Source organism: Equus asinus, chromosome 5 (assembly GCF_041296235.1).
Source record: "Equus asinus isolate D_3611 breed Donkey chromosome 5, EquAss-T2T_v2, whole genome shotgun sequence".
Classification (NCBI taxonomy): domain Eukaryota; kingdom Metazoa; phylum Chordata; class Mammalia; order Perissodactyla; family Equidae; genus Equus; species Equus asinus.
In genome coordinates, this window is record NC_091794.1 from 90,353,559 (window position 1) to 90,372,545 (window position 18,987).

Consider the following 18,987-nt stretch of genomic DNA (forward strand, 5'->3'; position numbering starts at 1 on the left):
CCCAAGCTTATCCCACCTTATCTTCCCAGAGTCTTGGGAGGCTGGCTGGGTGGGAAGCGTAATGTGCTTTTTGCAGAGGAAGAAAACGAGACCCAGAGAGATGGTGACTTGCTCGAGATCACACAGCTGGTATGTAAGTCACCGGGCAGGACTGGAACCCAAGTAAGTCTAACTCTGAACCCCTAAAGCTAGAAAGGTAGATAGAGTCACTCACTCACTCATTCATTCAATACACTCATTCATTCAATGTCCAATATTCATTCCTGCCTACTACCTGCCAGGCACTCTTCCTGGAACAGGATTTCAGCGATGCATGAGACCAATGAAACAGACGGGACAAGGCTAGAGTTTGGACTTTATTCTGTCGGTAGCAGGAGTGAGGGCGCTGGTTTCTGGGAAGGCAGAGGTGACTGCCCCTCCACTCTGAGCTGCCCACGCCTCTCCTCCCTGCGCAGGGAGAGCCACTGTTCTTCCAGAGAGCATCCTGCCCCAGGCAGCAGTTTCTCAGAAGCAACGGGTGTGGAGTAAACCTCTGTCTTTGCCAACATTTGTTCTCTCAGCCCTACAGTACCTAGAACTCCTGGGGAATAAGGAAGCGATTTCCTGGTGGCAGAAAGAACGCTCCATTCCACCCGCTGTGACTGCACTCCCCCCACAGGTCCAGGGAAGGCAGGCCCTCCCGTTCACCCTGGCTCCCCACTGAGCCCGCACAGCGCCTGGGCGCCTGGGCGTAGGAGGTGCTCAGTGAAGATTGATAGAAGGGATGGATTATACAAAGAGAGAGAAAGGGAGAGCTGAGGAAACTTCTCTGCAGTGTCTGCAGGCACGTGATGACCTCAGTGAGGAGGAGATGGAGATATACGTGGGCCGTTTCCTATTGATTCAAGAGAGAAGGCTCATTCTTGTGTGCCTCTGGGACAACCGCCCTGGGGAGGACACCCAGAAGGGAGAAGGGAGTCACTGTTCATTGAGTATTAGTGTGTGTTAGGCTTTCTGTAAGTTCTCTCTTTTAATCCTCGTGACAACCCTGAGAAGTACACGGCCTTCATCCATTTGGGCGAAAGGAGACTCAGAAGGCAGAAGGGACTTGCTCTGCGTCTCTAGCTAGTAAATGGCAGGCTTGGGATTCAGAACCAGGACTCTTTCCAAAGATACTCCTTCTGAACATACATGAACCAAGGAAGGGTATGGAGGGTGTGGAGAGAGGGTTGTCTAAGACTTGATTCCACGGCAGAGACAGACAGCCCACCAGCACTGTCAGCCAAAGAGAAGAATTCCCAGTTGTAGGTACTGGGGGTGGGGTGGGGTGGGGATGGTCAGCATTAGGTCACAGACTTAGGCCCTGAAGGGGGAAAGGGGGTCTCCATATTCCTGGGTCACTGGAGCCTCCAGCTCAGTTTCTTTGGCCTCTGTCTCTTGCATCTCTCCCCGTGCCAGCAGCACATCCCCTAGTGGAGGCGTCCAGATGGCAGGGAGGGTCCAGGGAACAGCTGAAGATGCTGAGTAGGCCTCCCGCTCCCCTCCTGCTCATGGCCCCATGGATCATCCGGTGCTGCCGGCCCATCTCATTGGCTCTCTCCTGGTTACTCATCTCTCCTCTTCTCCATCGTCCCAGCCTGTGGTTGCCGTGGAAACATAGAACAGTGACATCACCATAGGGCGAGGGCTGGGGAGATGCCGCTCTTGGCAGCGACTGGTCCTGCTGCCTGCCAGATGTTATTATCAATATCTGGATCTGCCAAGGGCAGGACAAGGGACAGGGCTCACCTTCCCTCCCCTTTCCCCCTTTTTCCCCAGATAGTGAACATAACAGGGCAAGGAGGATGCGGGTAATCAGAGGGATGAGAAGCTGTACACACTTAGAAGGGAGAAGGAGGAAAACCAGGTGTAAAGGAGATAGGGTGCAGCTTAGGAGTCAACTTTGGTGACCAGGTCCGAGGGGTGGGGAGATGAGGGTGGGGCAGCAAGAATAGTGGGTCTGGGGTTTGTCTCAAGTTCCTCAAAGCACCCTGCCGCTCACCTTAGGCAGGGCCCAAGAGAGGGAGCAAAAGGACTTTGTGGCAGTGTCCCTGCCAACCCGTCCTGAAGACCTCTACAGCCCCTTCCTCACAGCTGCAGCCATTTCTAATCCTGTCTCAGGAATAAGAAAACAGGATTAGAGAAGCAAGGCAACCTGCCTCGGTGGCCCGGCAGGTGAGGGCAGAGCTGCGAGCAGGTCTGGGATCCTGCACGGCCCTCGGAGACAATGACGAAAACAGCAGCAGTGGAAGCAGCAGGGAACATGCAAGTCTGTCACGCTCGGCATTTGAAACATCTTATCTCATTGGATCCCCGATCGCCTCTGTCAGGGTAAACATCGTCATTATCTCCATTTTCAAGATGAAACTGAGGCTGACAGTGGCTTAAGTGAATTGCCCACAGCCACCCAGCTAGCACCCGATGGAATGAGAACTGGGACACAGATCCACCTGCCGGCAGCTGTCAGCCCAGCCCCAGCTCTCCCCCACGGCGATAAAGGGAGCACGCGGAGGCAGCTTTGGTCCCTGGGGCTCCAGCACCCAGTCCTTGGGAGAGGAGGCCCTGTGTCCAGTGGCTGTGACCTTCAGTCACAAACCATTCCACACCCCTCCTCCGCCTGCACCTGCTCCGGCAGTGAGGTCACCAGGGCTCCATGCCCAGCCCCAAGGCCTGTCCCTGCAGCTTTGGCAGAAATAGGCCCCTCGGCATTCTGGCAGGTGGACCTGTCCAAAAGAACCGAGACATTGGGGGAGAGAGGGCTCTTCCTCCCTGGCCTCCTTTCCAGAGAGTCAGGGGAAAGTGAGCTAGGGGCAGACGTCCTCCACTTCCACACGGAGAAACAGAGGCCCAGGGAGGAGGGAGGAGGGGGGAGGGGGGATGGAGGGCCCGCCCCACTGTAGGTGTGCGGCAGAGCTGGCGGGGCCCCATGGCTCCCGTGCTGTGGCTCCTGCCTGCCCCCTGGATGCACCTCTGTCGGCTGAAGTTCAGTTGGGTGTGACTCCTTATGTTGGGCCTCCTTCTATCCGTCAGGACTTCGCTGGCACCACACTTCCCCTGGGAAGTCTCCCTGAACCCTCAGATCAGGACAGGTCTCCCCCTAGTCACCACACTAGTTTTGGGTCTCCCCACCCAAAGGGGAGCTGTCTGCGTCTTATTCATGGTGGTCTCCCCAGAGCCCAGCCAGGGCCTGGCACAAAGTAGGTACTTTAATAACTGCTGGATTCAGAAATGAATGGACTCCTCCAAGCTTTGGTTTGCTCATCTGTAAAACAGGGAGAATAACAGCAGCTGCTTCATGGACTTTGTTTTACAGGTTCAACAAGACAACATATTTAAAGCCCTCAGCATGCAATAAACATCAATACAAGGTGGATCTTATTATATTAAAGGTGCTTTGTAAGCTCTAAAGTGTCAAACGCCTTTGGCAGGCTCTTTAAAGCAGGTGACTGACGGTCTATGGAAGCGCAGGAGGCTTGCCAGGGGCGCAGAGGTCAGAGAAAGGGCGGCAGGTGGGGGCTGCGGCAGCCAGGTAGGTGGGGAGCTGCCCTTGGGCCTTGAAGAGCTGGCTGGTGGGACAGAATTTCCGAAGGAGGGTGACCTGACCAAATGCTGAGAGCTGTGCACAGAGCTCAGAAAAGCCTCGAGCACTGGCAGGTGGATGGGGAGCTGGACTGCAGGGCGGAAAGGCGCGCGCAGGAGACATTCCGAAGGGAGGGGCGAGCACGCGTGGGGTGGCGCGGCGCGGCGGGAAGGGTCACGCTGCCGCCGGAGCAGACAGAGGGCGCAAGGGCAGCTCAGCCGCCCACGGTGCCCCTGGTGACTCTCCCCGCCAGCGGGCAGTGGGGAGTGGCAGGAGAGCGCGAATTCTGGCGCAGGCTGGCCCAGGTTTGCAATCTGGGCTCCAATCCACTCTCTCCTTATTTCCTGCGACCTTGTTAGTTCCCCTTTGAGCCTTGGACTCCTCACCTGTAAAATGAGGACCAAGATGCCTGCCCCGCGAGAGTCAGCCAGAGCCTTTCCGGCGTGGGCATCCGCTCGGTGCGAGTTTCCTTTCTCCTCTAGTCTCTCATCTCTGCTCTAACGCCAGCCTCGGTGACTGACGATGTCCGTGGCGTGCGCCCCAGTCTGCCGGCACCGTGCCCCCAGCTGCTTCCTTCTCAGATTCAAGAGCTCCTTGAGGCCGGGAAAGAGAGCAGGTCCGGCCACCCCAGGGCAGCGCCTTGGAGGCCGGGTAACCGCGCCGACGCAGGCGAGCCGGGCGTTAGTGACTGCCCCCTCCCCTGCTCGGCCGGTTGGGGGATGGGCGGCCAGCCCCGGGCGAGTGAGCTGCAGCCTGCGGCTTCCTATTTCGGGAGCCCGGGTGTGGGCCACGCCTCATCACGTGATACAAGGGCTATTTAAAGCGGCAGCGCGGGCCGAGAGCTTCGGGTCCCGGAGTCCTTACACGCCTGCTCTCTTGGCTCTTCTTTGTTGACCTAGGACAGCCTCACCATGGTGGACGCCTTCGTCGGCACCTGGAAGCTAGTGGACAGCAAGAATTTCGATGACTACATGAAGTCAATCGGTGAGCGCAGCTTGGGATGCTGGGCTGGGGAGGGGCTGGCTGCGTGCCCAGCCCAGCGCAGCCCTCCCGCCCTGACTAGTACCCTGCTCGCCGGCTGCATCCCTCCCGGTCAGGGCTGGGGAGTAGGGAGACGCGGAGAAGGTGGCAGCCTGGGCCAGGGCATACGAGGCCTGTTGAGAGGGGGCTTTCACAGTCTGAACCTGGCGTGAGGGATTCCCAGGTAAGGAGGAGCGAGGAGGAGGCAGATGTGCCGGGCGATGTGGGGGCAGGGAGGCGCTTTCGAGGAAGAGGGGTATATGATCTGGAGGAAGCGGGTGGGTCTGGATAAAAAGAGCATTGATCGCAGAAGGTGGAAAGCTGGCTAGGGGAGGAAAAGAAGAGGTGCATGGGTGGTTTAGGAATTGGAGATGGAACACAGAAAGGGAATGGGGCTGATAGGGAGTGTGCTGTGGCTCAGAGAAGTCGGGAATCCCCAAGAGGAGGGGGAGGAAGAGTGGGGAAGCACGGGGAGTGGGATGTGAGGAGGGGGTGAGATGGGGCCTGCACAGTTAGCAACAACCCCTGCCCCTCCATGTTGGGTTAGGGAGAAGGATTGTCGCTGGAGGATGCCCTCTTTCTCACCAGCCGGCCTCTGACCTGGCCCTGCAGTGGTGTGTAACCAGGCTTTGATCGCTGTCAGTGAGCCTAGTGGTAGGATGGGGCTAAGGGCCCATGACCAGCTACAACCCAAGGCTCGGGCTGCTCGTGGGGACGGACTTCTGGGGTGCAGCACAGAGCCGCAGAGCAAGGCCAAGACCTGTTAAAGGCAAGGAGGGTCTTTGGTGTAGGAGAGTGTGGCATTGGGATGGGGAAGAATAAAGTTTCAAAGAACCTTACAGGTGAGGTCCTTGGAGATTCCCATACCTTGCCTAGTTCAACAGATGGGGAAACAGACCCAGAGAGAGGTGAACCTTGTCATATCAATTCTGCAGCAGAGCTGATATGAAAACCCAGATTTCTAGATCTACAAGGCAGAACAGGTCCCACTATGGGCCCTGGGGCTGGGAGTGGTAGGGACTGCTTAGCTAATGATTGACCTCAGCCCTTCCCCTCCTGGAATGGGCTTAGATGGAGCAGGTGATACTCTCTGAAATCCTCAGCTATGAGATTATCCTAGTCCCCCAGGCTGGGACAGGGAAAACCAAAATGTTGTGTATGGTGGAGCTAGGTTCCATACCTTCCTCCCAGGGAAGGGGGCCTGGATTGTGACAGATACCCAAAGAAGGGGGGGGGGGGTCCACTCCAGACACCTCTCACCTCTGTTCCTAACCCTTTTCTGAAATAGGGACCAAAGCCCTCCACTGCCCCTACCCTATGCTGGGCACTCTGCCCAGTGACTCCAGGAGCGGAGCCATTCTTTAGAAGCAGGGGGCCCCAGGCAGCTGTTGGGCAAGTTGGGATGCCCGGGGTTAGTTCCTCCTCCCCAAACAGACATTCTAACTGAAGACCTGAGCCCCTGAAGTGGCTGCAACATCCTTGTCACCCTTGTTCCATTATTTTGCCCCAACTTGGGCTAGGGGGCTGAGAATCCATCCAGCCTGCTTTTCATGTGTACAGATGGAAAGGATGAGGCCATGGGGGAGAAAAAGACTCCCCTCGGCTCTCTCAGTAAATAGCTTCAGCTTCATTTTTGAGTAGAACCCAGCTCTTCCCGAGTCTCCTAAATTCTGTAGCTCAGTTTTCGGTCATAGTTTCTCTTAGCTTAGTCCCTCACTCACCCCCAGTGGCTTCCTTCCTCAAACACTCCATACCTCTGGGTAGGTCCTAAGCAAACAGAGCTCCTTGTGCGTTGCAAGGCCCTGCTCTGTGCCGGGGAGGGGACGGGCCTGACTCACTGTGATAGCAGGGGCAAGGCTAAGTCCCTCACTGCCAGGCAGGGCAATAGCACACTGCAGAGCTGCCCGTGCTCCTCTCGTTTTAGACCAAGGGTTCTGAGGGGCAGAGGCCCAGCCTGGTTGGTACCAGTGACCACAGGCACACCCGGTGGCCTCAGTGCCCGGATGAAGTATGTGCTGGCAGGCAGAATGGTCCAGGATGAACAATGAAGTTTTGGAGCCTAGACTCAAACTGAGATCACTCTTTGACTTTGGGCAAATCACTTCACTCTCCAAGTCCCATTTGTAAATAGGAGAAAATAAAACCTGCCGTTGAGGGCCGTTAGGAGCAGTAAGTAAAACCACCTGTGTACCGCACAGGCCAAGTACCTAGCTTCCAGCAAGCACTAGGTAGCCAGGCATGTGCGGGGACTTCACACACACCACATCGCCACACTGGGCTGCTCCAGCCTCACCTCTGCCCTGGGGGACAGCTCAGCATAGGCGGCTGGGGGCAGAGGCGTGGGGCAGTCCTGATGGGAGGTTAGAGGCAAAAGGACAGATCTCAGGGAAGCCACAACCTGAAGGGCTGAAGGCTTTCCTAAGAGCTCTGTTCCACACACTGGCAGGACACTGAGGGCCTCGCCCAGCACCCAGGGAAGCCGAGCTTGGGTTGGGAGGGGAGTCCCCGCAGGGCCTTAGAATAAGAGCCAGGAGACCTGGATTTGAGTCCTGACCACGCACCACTTTAGGCCTCTCCTACATCTGTACACTGAGACAAACACTCCCGTCTGCCTCCCTCCTAGATCATGGATAAGAGGCTTTGAAAACATCTTGTTGCCATATATGGGGGACAAGGGCACCAGTATGTCTCAGGGCAAAAAATTCCAAAGGTGGAAAATTCTTATCCCTAAGGCTTTTGGAAGCCAAAGTCCACATTTCTCTTCTTTCCTCAGCCTGTGGCTTGGAAGCTGCTCAGGTGCCCTGGAAGGGAGCCCTGTGCTCCAGCCTTGGGACGCTGGACAGCTGAGCAGTTAAGTGAGCTCTGCCGTCAAACAGTTCTGGGTTTGAATTCCAGACACGTGATCCTGGGCTTCACCTCTCAGTGTCTGCATCTGTAAAGTGGAGATCAACCCTTCAGGGAGACTAGGATTGAGTGAGAAAACACAGTGCTCACCACACAGAAAGCACTTTAGCAGCTTATTCTAATCTCAGCTCTGCCAAGACCTGCTGTGGCATGCCTGTCCCTTAAGTTTCTCATCTGTCTAATGGGCTCAATAGTGTCTCTTCATTGCATAAAGCTAACAGGAAGACTGAATTTAAAAATGGCCCGGTGGCGTAGTGGTTAAGTTCATAGGCTCTGCTTTGGTGGGGTTTGCAGGTTCAGATCCTGGGCGTGGACCTACACACTGCTCATCAAGCCATGCTGTGGCGGCATCCCACATACAAAATAGAGAAAGATGGGCACAGATGTTAGCTCAGCAACACTCTTCCTCACCAAAAAAAAAAAAGCCACGCAAAGTCTTTGAAAGTTCTCATCCTCCTTTTCCCTCTGCCCCACACCCAGGCCTAAGAGTTGTTCACTGAGCTCCCTGTACCCTGCCTCTCCACTCCAGCTCATACACTCATAACCTTCCCTCTGCCCTCAGGTGTGGGTTTTGCTACCAGGCAGGTAGCCAACATGACCAAGCCTACCACAATCATCGAAGTAAATGGGGACACTATCACCATAAAAACACACAGCACCTTCAAGAACACGGAGATCAGCTTCAAGCTGGGGGTGGAGTTTGACGAGACAACAGCAGATGACAGGAAGGTCAAGGTGAGTCAAGGAAGCAGGCCTGGGGAATGGAGGGTGTTGAGACTCTGAAGGCGAATAGGATGGTAGTCTTGGCGCCCTATTTTTGCAACCTGAGGGGTAGGCTATTATGCAGGATTAAAACAAACAAGGTCCATAAAGCCTGTGCAGTGCTGCAATGTCCTCAGCACTAAACGCTGAGTCCTGTCCTCTTGTTTTGCACCCTCCATTCTTGGGAAGCATCTGCTAGCTGCTTCAGAGAATGGGCAGCACAGGGCCAGCATGTTCTTCTGACCTCAGTGTCTGCTCCAGCTCCAGCCGGGTGACCTTGTGCATGGCACGCAATAGCTCTGGGTTTCTTTCCCCTTCCATAGATGGGGGAGTTATGTTGCCATGGCTGTGACCTCAAGTGCTTTAGGAATGACACCCAGGGGAATTCAGAGCTCTACACTGAGTGAGCAGGTCATCCTGACTTCCAGAAGCAAAGGAGGCACCTGGGGACAAGAGGTTGAGACCTACTCAGATGCTTCCTCTTCTCCAACCTCCACCTCCCAGGCTTGGCCAGTGACGCTGAGGAACTATTTCTGATGCTGCTAGCCCACAGGCAGGAAAAGCTACCTTCTGGACGGGGCATTGTCTCTGGTGTGTTTGTAGTGTCTTCCCGCTGAGTCTTGGTGCCCCTCCTCCCAGGGAGGGAGGGGATAGCCACCCCCAGTCTCAGGGCTTGTCAGGCTGCAATGGCTATCTTGACAGCTTGCCTCAGGCCTCCCAGCCCCTGGGCCAGGCATGGGAGAGAGAGAACTAAGGGCTTTGACCTCTACAGGGTGTCCCTACAGCAGTGTCCTCCCACCAGACCCTGTCACTCAGCACTTCAGCTGTTTCCTCTTCCTCACGGCTGCCCCCCAGGAAGGACAGGGGAGGGTCTGGTCTCCTCCTTGTGGAGGAAGCTCATTCCAGGATCACATAGGATCACATAAGGAGGCGGGCAGCAGAGCTGGGATGGTGCCCAAAGATGGCAGCCTACCTTGGAGAGGTAGCTGCCCTACCACATGCCTCTACCTCCTTGGAAAAGCCCACCTTCTTGAGGGACAAGAACCCCAATTAAACACAACAGTAGTTCCCTGGGATGCCTAGGCTAAAGTAATCTGCTCTGAGTGGGCAAAAAACTAGAGGCATGGGAAGGAGGAGTAAGGTGGTGGTGAGGATGCACACCCAGCCTCCACCCAGCCCCAAACACACACACAGCCTTCTCAAGATTCTCCTACTGAATCCTGCTCAGTTAGGGTCCCCTAGCCCGGCCTAGAGCCCCCAAATTCCTCGAGGAGAGGGACCTGGGAGAGCTACCAAATGAGAACCAGCTGATGTAGGCTGGCAGCACCCAAAGACTGAGTGGGCATTTGACCTGGGCTGTGGAACACACCAAGGGCACCCAGTCCCAGGACCTGGCAGTCGCTGCCCACTTGTCAGCTGAAGGGTCACGTGATGTGGACAGAGAAGAGGGGTAGGAATACAGGGCAGGAAGTCTAACTTTCCAATACCTCCCATCCCCAAGCCTACTTGAGACATTATGTGTGGTCACCACTAGGCTGGAGAGTCTCAGGACTCCTCCTCACCAGTCTTTCTTGGGGATCTAGGCTAGTACATGCCCCCTCCGTTTGGGGGTGTGGGGCTGTGGGCATCACCTAGAGTACAGGCCAAGTGCCCATCTTGAAGGTTGGTGGTGCCTTTCAGAGCGAGGCTGTCTGGCTCCACAATACTGCCTGCCTCTGCCTACTTGTCCAACACCTGAAGGCCCCTCCCCCGACCCGGTAGTAGTGGAGCAGAGGCTGGTGGGGAACTGAACATCCTGCAGGGTTGGGTTGGAGGTGGGCTGCCTGAGTTCTGTCCTAGCACCATCATTAGTTTGGGTCAGAGGCTGAGTCCTCTGTGGCCCCAGTGGCTGAACCTCATGCTGTCCCTCAATTCTGGCTTGGATCACAGCTCAGGCTCTACCCTTTTTCCACAGTCCCTTGTGACACTGGATGGAGGCAAACTTGTCCATGTGCAGAAGTGGAATGGGCAAGAGACAACACTCGTGCGGGAGCTAATTGATGGAAAACTCATCCTGGTAAGATGGACAACTGTGGAGCCTCACCCAACTGGTTACTACTACTGCCCTTTCAGCCAAGCCTGCTGTAGAAAGCCAAGGCCTCTCCCTGAGAGCAGTGGAGGCTGGGACGATGGAGGGGGAGGCAGGGTCGGGTGGTATAGGTGGGAATTTTCTATGTAGTGGCTTTGGACTCAACCAGGCCTCGGTTCAGATCTCAGCTTATAGGCTGTGTGACTCTGGACAAGTCACCCTCTCCAAGCCCAACTGTAAGGAATGGGTATTACTAACATCAGCCTTGCCGGGCTGCTGGGAAGTCGAGGAGACAGCGGAGGCACAGCACAAGGCATCCCTGAGTGGGAGGATCCAGCAGGTGCTCCAGAGCCTTAGCTTCCTCCTCTGTGTTGCCGCCCTGCGTCACCCCAGGGAGTAGAAAGCAGGGCTGACTGGGATCCCAGGCCCCGAGGAGAGGCTCCCATCTCTATCCCAGCCTTCCCTTCCCTCCTCTCCCTAGGACTGCACTCCCCAGGCAGAGCCTTTGGGTAGGGACAGGCTGGTGACGGGGGGCACTGACTGCCAGCACAGTCCTTCCACTTCACTCCAGCCCCCCCTCCTCTCAGTGCTTCCTATGCCTGGCCTACTGCAAGTACCTGACTGCAGCCTGGAAGGAAGTAACAACCAGGCTAGCAGATCTCTCTCTTTAGGGACAAACTTGGGGACTTCACTCAGAGAATGTAGCCTTGACTGAACACCCCCAGACCCAGGGGCAGAGACAGCAGCCACCTGCAGTCTGCCTCCTAAATCTGTAAGGCCTCAGAATCTTCACTGCAGACCTCCTTGGGGCAGTGTAACCTGCTCACTGCATTCTTGCGTTCACAGGGGGCAGGGGCCCGGCAGAGTGAAGACTGAGGTGCCTGGCTTTGGTGGGAATATGATATGCAGGACCAAACACTCACTGGACAACTGGGCTATGGGTGGCCGTGGGCCTGGCTCTGCAATGCCAGGCTGGATGGTGGGGTTCAGGCCTCTGGCCCTGGCACTACCCTAAGTAAGGGAAGGAATGGAGAGTTGGTGCCCTAGCACAGTCCCTCCCCAAGAGTGTCTGGACACTTTTATTGACCTATTGTCTACTACGTGCCAGGCCTCACCTTGAGCACTGGGGATGAAGGGAGAGGAGTAGTGCAAGGGAAAAAGAAACGCTGCAGTCTTGACCAAGTGATTTCCTCTCTCAAAGCTCATTTTCCAAAATCTCTGAAAGAGGAACTATAATGCCTAACTTAAAGACCTGGGGTAAGTATTAGAAAAAATACATGCAAAGTATCTGGCATAGCAGGTAGTAAATGAAGACTTAGGATAAAGGTAGGGGACTCTCCCCACGAGAACGGAGAGTGCTCCCAGTACCTCCGGTGCCCTCACCCTGCCCTAACCTGTCTGTCTTTCCTTCCAGACACTCACCCATGGCAGCGCAGTGAGCACTCGTACTTACGAGAAAGAGGCCTGACCTGCCGGCTCCTTCACTGACTGCGCCTCTGCCAAGTGGCTGCCTGTGGACTCAGCACCAGATTGCCTCATTTTTTCCTCTGGCATTTTGTATAAACCCAGCTTGGTTGGGGAAGTTCTTCTGGGCTCAGGGGGCACCAGCCTGGATCTAGTTCCAGTTCCCATTGTGTATGTGTGTTTTTTAACTGCATGCAGAGTGTGCTCTGAAGTCAATAAAGCAGAGCTAAGACCACCCGGTTGCCTTTTTGCCTTTGGTGACATGACTCTGGGAGTCTCAGTTTCCCTGTGTGTCAGAGAGTGGGCAGAAATGACTGCCTGAAGGCCAGTCAGGAAGAGCACTGGAGACTGAGATGGATAGTCTCAGGGACAGTGGTAGCTGACCACCTTACACATGATGATAAAACCGCTGGACCTACACCTCGCCTTTACACTGTCCCCTCCCCGTGGCCAAATGAGCTGGTCCAACCTGGGGTAATCAACCAGTGATGGGGCTTCCCCTGGCTTGGCTACCGACCTGTCCCCGCAGGCCCATCCCGCACTGAATGCCCCTGGGTCTGGACAGTTGCTCCCTCTGTGGAATGCTGTGGTCTCTCTCCAGAAGGCAGGCTCAGGACACAGGATCCAGGCTTGTACCATGGTGGTGGGAGAAAATGCCCACTGGCCAAGACGACTGCTGAGCTCCCACCCATGCCCCAGGCCACTGCTCATGGTTACAAATGCTTACTGGTTCTCTAAGAGCTCTGAGGGCAGAGATCATCTGATCATTGCAGAAGGGAGGGGCTTATAAGTGATCTCCTGAGAAGACTGTGACCTGCGGGTGCCTCTGGCCCTGTGCCTTAGCTGGGCTTCCGTCCAAGGTCTAAGGTAACATATTAAATGCTTTTCTGTCAACTAATGCAGACTCAGTGACTTTTAAGTCTGTAAGTTACCCGGGAAGAGGGATTATATCAATAAGAACTTGCAGTAAATTTAAATCCAAACACACGTCCATTTAGTGCCAGGGATTGAAGCAGAGGCCTGACGTGGAACCAAGTGACTCACAGCAGTAAATACAAAGGGAAGCAATGATCTTGGCTTGAGCTGCCTGGTTCAGTGGTCTGGCAGAACGTCACACACAAGCGCAGTCACTGCAAACAATAGTCCTCTGGCTGTGACCACTGGCTGTCACTTCTAGCACAGAGGAATCATGTTAGGGGGAATGGAAAAAGTGAGCACCACTTCTTCCCATGTTCTCCCTCATACTGGCAGTCTCCCTCTGCCCCGACGCTGGATGCAGCAGCGATCAGCCACCCATCAGCCCACGGCAGACCAACAGGGAGGGCCAATCACTCTGCTCTCCACCCACAGCCAGACGCACCTCCACAGCAGACCCTGTGGCTCCCGCCTGGACTCCTGTGCAGGAATCTGGCTTTGGCAGTGGCAGCTGGAGAGGGTAATAGGACCGCCTGCTGAATGAAGGAAACTGGGTGAATGAATGGGTGAGCTGCAGGGGTCACTTGCAAAGGGACCAGGGGTGATAAGGAAACAATTCATTCGGGCAGATGCTTTTGACATCTAACTCCCAAACCTGCCTGCTGCATGAGGGGAAGCCACCTCCCATGGGAGAAAAGTCAGTGGGGTGGGAGGCCATATTCTCACTATCGAGTCTTTCCAGGAGCCAGGGCTTCAAGGCACAAGGCTCCTGATCCCTCTTCTCTCAGCCACCCCTCCACTCTTTCCACTCTCATTCCTTGTGCTTCTTCTTATGCTTCTTCTTCTTTTTCTTCTTCTTTGCTGCCTTGCTGTCTTTTGATGTGTGTCTTGCCTTCTTGCCTGTATCACTCTCAGAGTCTGAGCTGTCAGAATCAGATGATTTCCTGTCTCTATGTTTCTTTTTCTTCTTTTCCTGAAAAGAATTTAAAAAACCAACATTGTTATGTGTACATTTGCTTTAAAAAATCATGGCATGTAATCAGTAGGGGACCACTTAATAAATTAGAAAATGTTAATTTGAAACAATAAATTAAATTTTCAAGTAATGCCCAAAACAAGTTAAGTGGAAGGATAAGTCATAATACAGTATGTATTTTAGATTGCATTGTTTAACATATATATGTGTGTGTGTGTGTATATAAATACACACATAGATACATGCATACCATATAATGTGTGTGTCTGTGCACACGCGTACACATATATATCTACCCATTGTTCTTGTTAGTGCCGTTGAGTCGATTCTGACTCCTAGTGGCCCTGTGGACTACAGGGCGGAGCCCCGCTCAGGCTTTGTGCACCATCCTCTCCTCTCCCAGCGCTCTATCAGACAGTGCTCCGCTGCTATGCAGAGGGTTTTCATGGTCAATGTTTTTGGAAGTGGGTGGCCAGGTCCTTCTCCCAATCTGTCTCAGACGGGAAGCTCTGCTGAAACCTGTCCACCATGGGTGACCCTGCTGGTATGTGAAATACCAGTGGCATAGCTTTCAGCATCACAGCAACACAAGCCGTCACAGCATAGCAACCCACATACAGGTGGTGTGGTTCCTGAATGGGAAATGAACCCAAGCCACAGTGGTGAGAGCCCCGAACTTTAACCACTAGATGACCAGGGCTGGCTATCTTTACACACGGCTGTATATATTTAAAATACACAGAAAACAATGGAAAGGACACAAATTGGCAACAAGCGTTACCGTGGGAATTAACTGAATAGGGGGAAGGATAGAGGTCTTTCACTTTTTACTTCATAAAATTCTGTTCAGTTTGATTAAAAATCAAACAAACACATTTATTACTTTCATTTTTTAAAAGCACAGGATATTAAAGCTGAAAGGAGTCCTTATAGATCACGTAGTCTATCTACAGATAGGGCCTCACCTGCCCAAGGTCACAGGATAAGAGTAATAGATTTAGGACTCCTGACTCACAGTCTGGTTTCTATTAGACTCTGCTGCCGGGGAAAATAACTGCCATCAATTAATAAGGCTCTACCTGCTCCCCTTGAATATTTATCATCTCTAACCTTCACAACAACCTTATAAGATTATACTGATAAAGAAAAAAGGTCAGAAAGAACTTTCTCAAAACTATACCCTCCACACCATGCTGTCAAAGTAACAGCACAAACTCATACAAAGGATGGGAGGCAGATTCCCAGGCTTCTCTGGGGTGCTCTGTTTTTTAAGCACTGCACAAGTCTTTTCCTTGAACTGCAAATGTTTATATTGCCTGAGTAAGGTTTCTAAGAAGGAGGAGAGATTACAGGAGGAGAAAGAGACAGAGCAGAAGAGGGCAAGGCTCCCGCTCCCCCTATAGGCTTCCAACCAGCAGCCTAAGAGCTGTAAGTTTGCCTGACTGATACAGCAGGTCTTAGGAGCTGGCTGTGAGAAATGGTGGACAGAACACTGAATCAGACCTGAGTTCTCACACTGTCACTTACTATCACTATTCTGTAACCATGGGCATGTCATTCCACCTCACCTCAAATGTCAAATGGAGATAGGAATAGCACCTATGTCATATGGCTGTGGTGAAGATTTAATGAGATAGTATCCGGCTGGAGAAGTTGAAAGCCACTTGCCCCAGAGATCACACAGGCAGGGTTGGGATCTGCATGTCGATTATACGACTGGAGATGTGAGTTTTCCTCTGCAGCCCAGGGCCCCTCTTCCTGTAGAGAGATGGGAAGCCTCATGCTATGGTAGTCAGAACAATTTTGGGATAAGAGAGAATTAAGTTCAAATTCCACCTCGGCCACTTACTAACTATGTAACTTGGAACAAGAGACTTTAACTTTTTTGAGCCTCAGTTTTCTTTTCAGTAAATTGCAAATAATAAACACCCATTTCAAAGAATGCTATGAGGATTAAAGAAGAGAAGTACTTACTATAGTGCCTGATACATGGTAAGCACTCTGTGATAGCCAGAAGTACTGTATTATTCTCTCATTTCAGAGAACTCCCAGAATGTTCTGACAGTCTGGCCAAGTATCTACAGCAAATGACTCAAAGTTTTGAGAGGACATTAAACCAAAATTGTTCCTTGGAGTCTCCAATGGAGTAGAGGGGGGAAGCTCCCCAGACTCACATTACTAAGCTGTAGGAACCATGGCTGGGAGGAGCTGAGAGCTGGCAAATCAATGGTTTGGCTTATGATGTTGCACCCTCCCAGATAGCAAGACCATGGAGCCCACCAAAGGCTACATAGGCGTGGGAGCCTTACCAGGTCCAGCCCCGTAGGTAGGCCAGGGTCCTAGGAAAGCAGATAAGCAAATGCAGAGTCTGGCACCAGTTCCCCCCAAGCCTGTCCCAGCTAGGATAAATAAATGAGGAAGGAGAGTAATAATACTTCCTCGCATCCAAATAGCACTTTAGTTTATCAAGATTTCTGTGTCCCTTATCTTATAATAATAATCTGGTACGGTAAAAATTCAGGAATTATTATTTCCATTTCACAGATGAGAAAACTGCAACTCAGAGAAGTAAAGCAAACTGACCACACTAAAGCGACCTGAATGTGCACATTCTAACTCAGAGTCTGGCGTTATTTCTGTTCTGCTCTCTCTCAAAGACAAGGGCTTAGGAGGAGAAAGGAGAAAAACAAAACACTAGAGAAGCCTGGCATACTGGAACGTGGACTCTGGCTAGCAAGGGGGACTGGGACAGGTGGTCTTCTAGACCTCAAGCCAGATGCAAAGGCTCTTTTGTAACCCGAACAAAGAAAATCCAGTTCTCCAGCAGATGGCGTGCTTTTCATCGTATATTTAACCTTGAGCTGGAGAACAAAGAACAGTGACTTCCGAAGTTGCAGACCAACAGGAAAGCCGAGAGTCAGGGTGAGGGGAGAAGATGGAAAGCCAGAGGTGAAACTAGCTTTTGGTGCCTCGACTGCATTCAAGGGAGAAGTGGAGCAGAAGATACAGGGTAAAAAAAAATGACCCAGGGGTGTAAGCCACGGAAGACAGGCCAGGAGGGGCATGGGAAGCAAGTCTTTACTCAAAACTGCTCTCTGGGAAAAGCACACGCCCTGCACTGCAGCAGCTAGCCCACTGAGTTCCTCTACGTTCCGAAACAGGAGAGCAGCAGCCCTGCTGGAGAGGAAAACAGAAGCAAACCTGAGACAGAGGAGTAACAGCAGCTAGGATTTACTGAGACCTTAGTTTTCTAAACGCTGGGCTGGGCACTTCACAGCCATACCTCATCTACCTCCACAACAAACCTGTTAAGCGGGCATAATTATGCCTATATTTTCAGGAAAGAAAATTATAACTTCAGAGCAGTTGACTGAAATAAAATGACTTTACCACTTACTTGCCCAAGTGGTAGAACCTGGATTTGACTCAGGCCGGGTCCCAAAGTAGGTGTTCCTTTTAGCCCTGCCAGTATTAAAGGCAGCACCTAACTTAGCACCTCCCAACTAAAATACACTGATTTGGCCAGAAACCAATCAAGCAAACATTTTTTTTTTAATTTATTCTTAAGAATTATTCTTGAGAAATGACTATTCTTTTATTCCTGAGAAATGACTGATTGTCAAAAGATGATTTGATTCTCAAACTGACTCTCTGGGGTGAACTTTTGGGAAGTAGGACAGAGGGCAATTCCTGGCTAGAAATTTACCTATAAGGCACCAGTTCATCATAGCTTGGAGAGGGGAAGACCAGAAGAAAAAGGTATATTAATCAACTCACAAATATTTACTGAACTTTAGTTCATACAAAGCACTTTAGAGAGCCCTAGTTACATACAATGTTGCTTAGGAGACAAGGAGAACACACAGATTTTTAATAGAATTCAGACAAACAGAGAGTACCCACCAGTGAAAAGCAGTAGTAGGCGATGCAAAGTAAACACACTCCACAGTAGAGCCTGGCGCCATTCCTCCAAACACGAGCCAAGTTCATCACACAAGGGAAAGAGCAACTCCTTATAACCACACAGTATACTCATTCAACAAATACGTACTGAGTACCTTCTAGGAGCCAGGAATTATCTATTAATTAATTTGTCTCTTATAATGGTTGAGTGAGGTAAAAAATCAGGGATCATGAGCCTTCAAGGAACAAATTATCTAATTAAGAAGAAAGACTAATTAAAAAAGTACAAAAAACATGCCATGGACACACAAGGGAAAGAAATCGATTATGTCCGAGGAATTGGAGGATGGCTGCATGAAGGACACGTCACGTGTTGTACTTCTGAAGGATGAATATGGTTTTGGCAGGTGGAGTGGTGGTGATAGTGCTGATGCAGAAGGAAAGTGAGGGCCTTCCAGCCAGAAGGAAGACAGGATGAGGCAGAGGCTTGAAAGACCTTTCAAGGAGTGACCAATTATCCTGTGTGGCCTACTGACTAGGCACTGGATCCCACCCCCTCTCTACTCAAAGACATTGGTCCAGGAATTGTCCCCTTTCTCCTGCATCACTTTTTCCCTTTTTACTGGCTCATTCCCAACAATAAAAAAATATACTATAATAGTTCCCATTTTTAAAAAAACTCTCCTGAACAATTTTAACCAGGTTGTCACCCTACCACTCTAGTGAAACAGCTCTTGTCAAAGTTACCAATGACCTCCACATGGCCAAATCCACGGTCAATTCTTGGGTCTCATTTACTTGATTGATTAGTTGAATTTGACACAGTCCGACTTCCTTGCAACACATTCCTCACTTAACTTCCAATACATTCTCTTATTTTTCTGCTGACATCCCTGACTGTTCCTTTTCAGTCTCCTTTGCTGGTTCATTCTCATCTCCATAACCTCTAAAATTTGGAATACTCTGGGGCTCAAGTCCTCGAATCCCTTCTCTTCCCTATTTTTACTCTCCAGGTGATCTCATATATGAACTTAAATACCACCTATGTGTAGATGACTCCCAAATTTATATCTCTTCCCTGGGCTTCTCCTCTGAACTCCAAACTACACATCTAACTGCCTCCTCTACATGGCCACGTGGATATCGGATAGGCATCTCAAGTCTTATGGCCGTCCCCTCCCAAACTATTCCCCTGCAGCTTACTCTCCCATCTTCACAGACAGCAACTCAAACTAAACCCCTGGCTGCTCCCCACTCATGCTTACTCCTGCAATCCTTCTCCTTCTAACTCAAATCTTCCAGTCAGTCCCAAAACCTTACAGTCATCTCCAACTCTTCTCTTTCCTACCTCACAGCCAATCACTCAACAAATTCTGT

General features: G+C 51.9%; 2 protein-coding genes and 1 long non-coding RNA gene across 5 annotated transcripts in view; 1 reads left to right on the forward strand and 2 right to left on the reverse strand.

Annotated features, from left to right (window-relative positions):
- Positions 1-343: 343 nt before the first annotated feature.
- LOC106829072 (uncharacterized) lies at positions 344-4,122 on the reverse strand. Its single transcript, XR_001397514.2, has 3 exons — positions 3,985-4,122; positions 2,021-2,130; positions 344-1,616 (listed from the first exon to the last, which is right to left on the reverse strand). It is a non-coding gene; the product is annotated as an uncharacterized lncRNA (long non-coding RNA).
- A 256-nt stretch (positions 4,123-4,378) lies between these two features.
- On the forward strand, positions 4,379-12,051 carry FABP3 (fatty acid binding protein 3). The gene is made up of 4 exons (XM_044770230.2): positions 4,379-4,582; positions 8,085-8,257; positions 10,239-10,340; positions 11,767-12,051. The coding sequence occupies exons 1-4, from the start codon at positions 4,510-4,512 to the stop codon at positions 11,818-11,820; spliced, it is 402 nt and encodes a 133-aa protein (XP_044626165.1). The 5' UTR covers positions 4,379-4,509; the 3' UTR covers positions 11,821-12,051.
- Positions 12,052-12,787: 736 nt separating this feature from the next.
- ZCCHC17 (zinc finger CCHC-type containing 17) overlaps positions 12,788-18,987 on the reverse strand; it is a 45,388-nt gene continuing 39,188 nt past the window's right edge. Inside the window, exons 8-9 of one of the 3 annotated variants that reach the window (XR_006527742.2) lie at positions 13,177-13,704; positions 12,788-12,989 (exon numbers count right to left, since the gene is read on the reverse strand). Coding sequence is in view for 2 of the 3 variants with exons in the window: in XM_014837960.3 (XP_014693446.1) it covers positions 13,543-13,704 (162 nt within the window). In the remaining variant the exon portion in view is untranslated. Of the gene's footprint in view, positions 13,705-15,275; positions 15,466-18,987 lie in introns of all 3 variants that reach the window. The other 2 variants (XM_014837961.3, XM_014837960.3) reach the window with 2 other exon arrangements.

What these genes read in the sequence shown, in the direction of transcription:
- FABP3 (XM_044770230.2), top strand. Translation starts at nt 4,510, where the DNA reads ATGGTGGACGCCTTCGTCGGCACCTGGAAGCTAGTGGACAGCAAGAAT. An exon ending in CAGATGACAGGAAGGTCAAG is followed by an intron (nt 8,258 to 10,238) that starts GTGAGTCAAGGA and finishes CTTTTTCCACAG; the next exon opens with TCCCTTGTGACACTGGATGG. An exon ending in TTGATGGAAAACTCATCCTG is followed by an intron (nt 10,341 to 11,766) that starts GTAAGATGGACA and finishes CTTTCCTTCCAG; the next exon opens with ACACTCACCCATGGCAGCGC.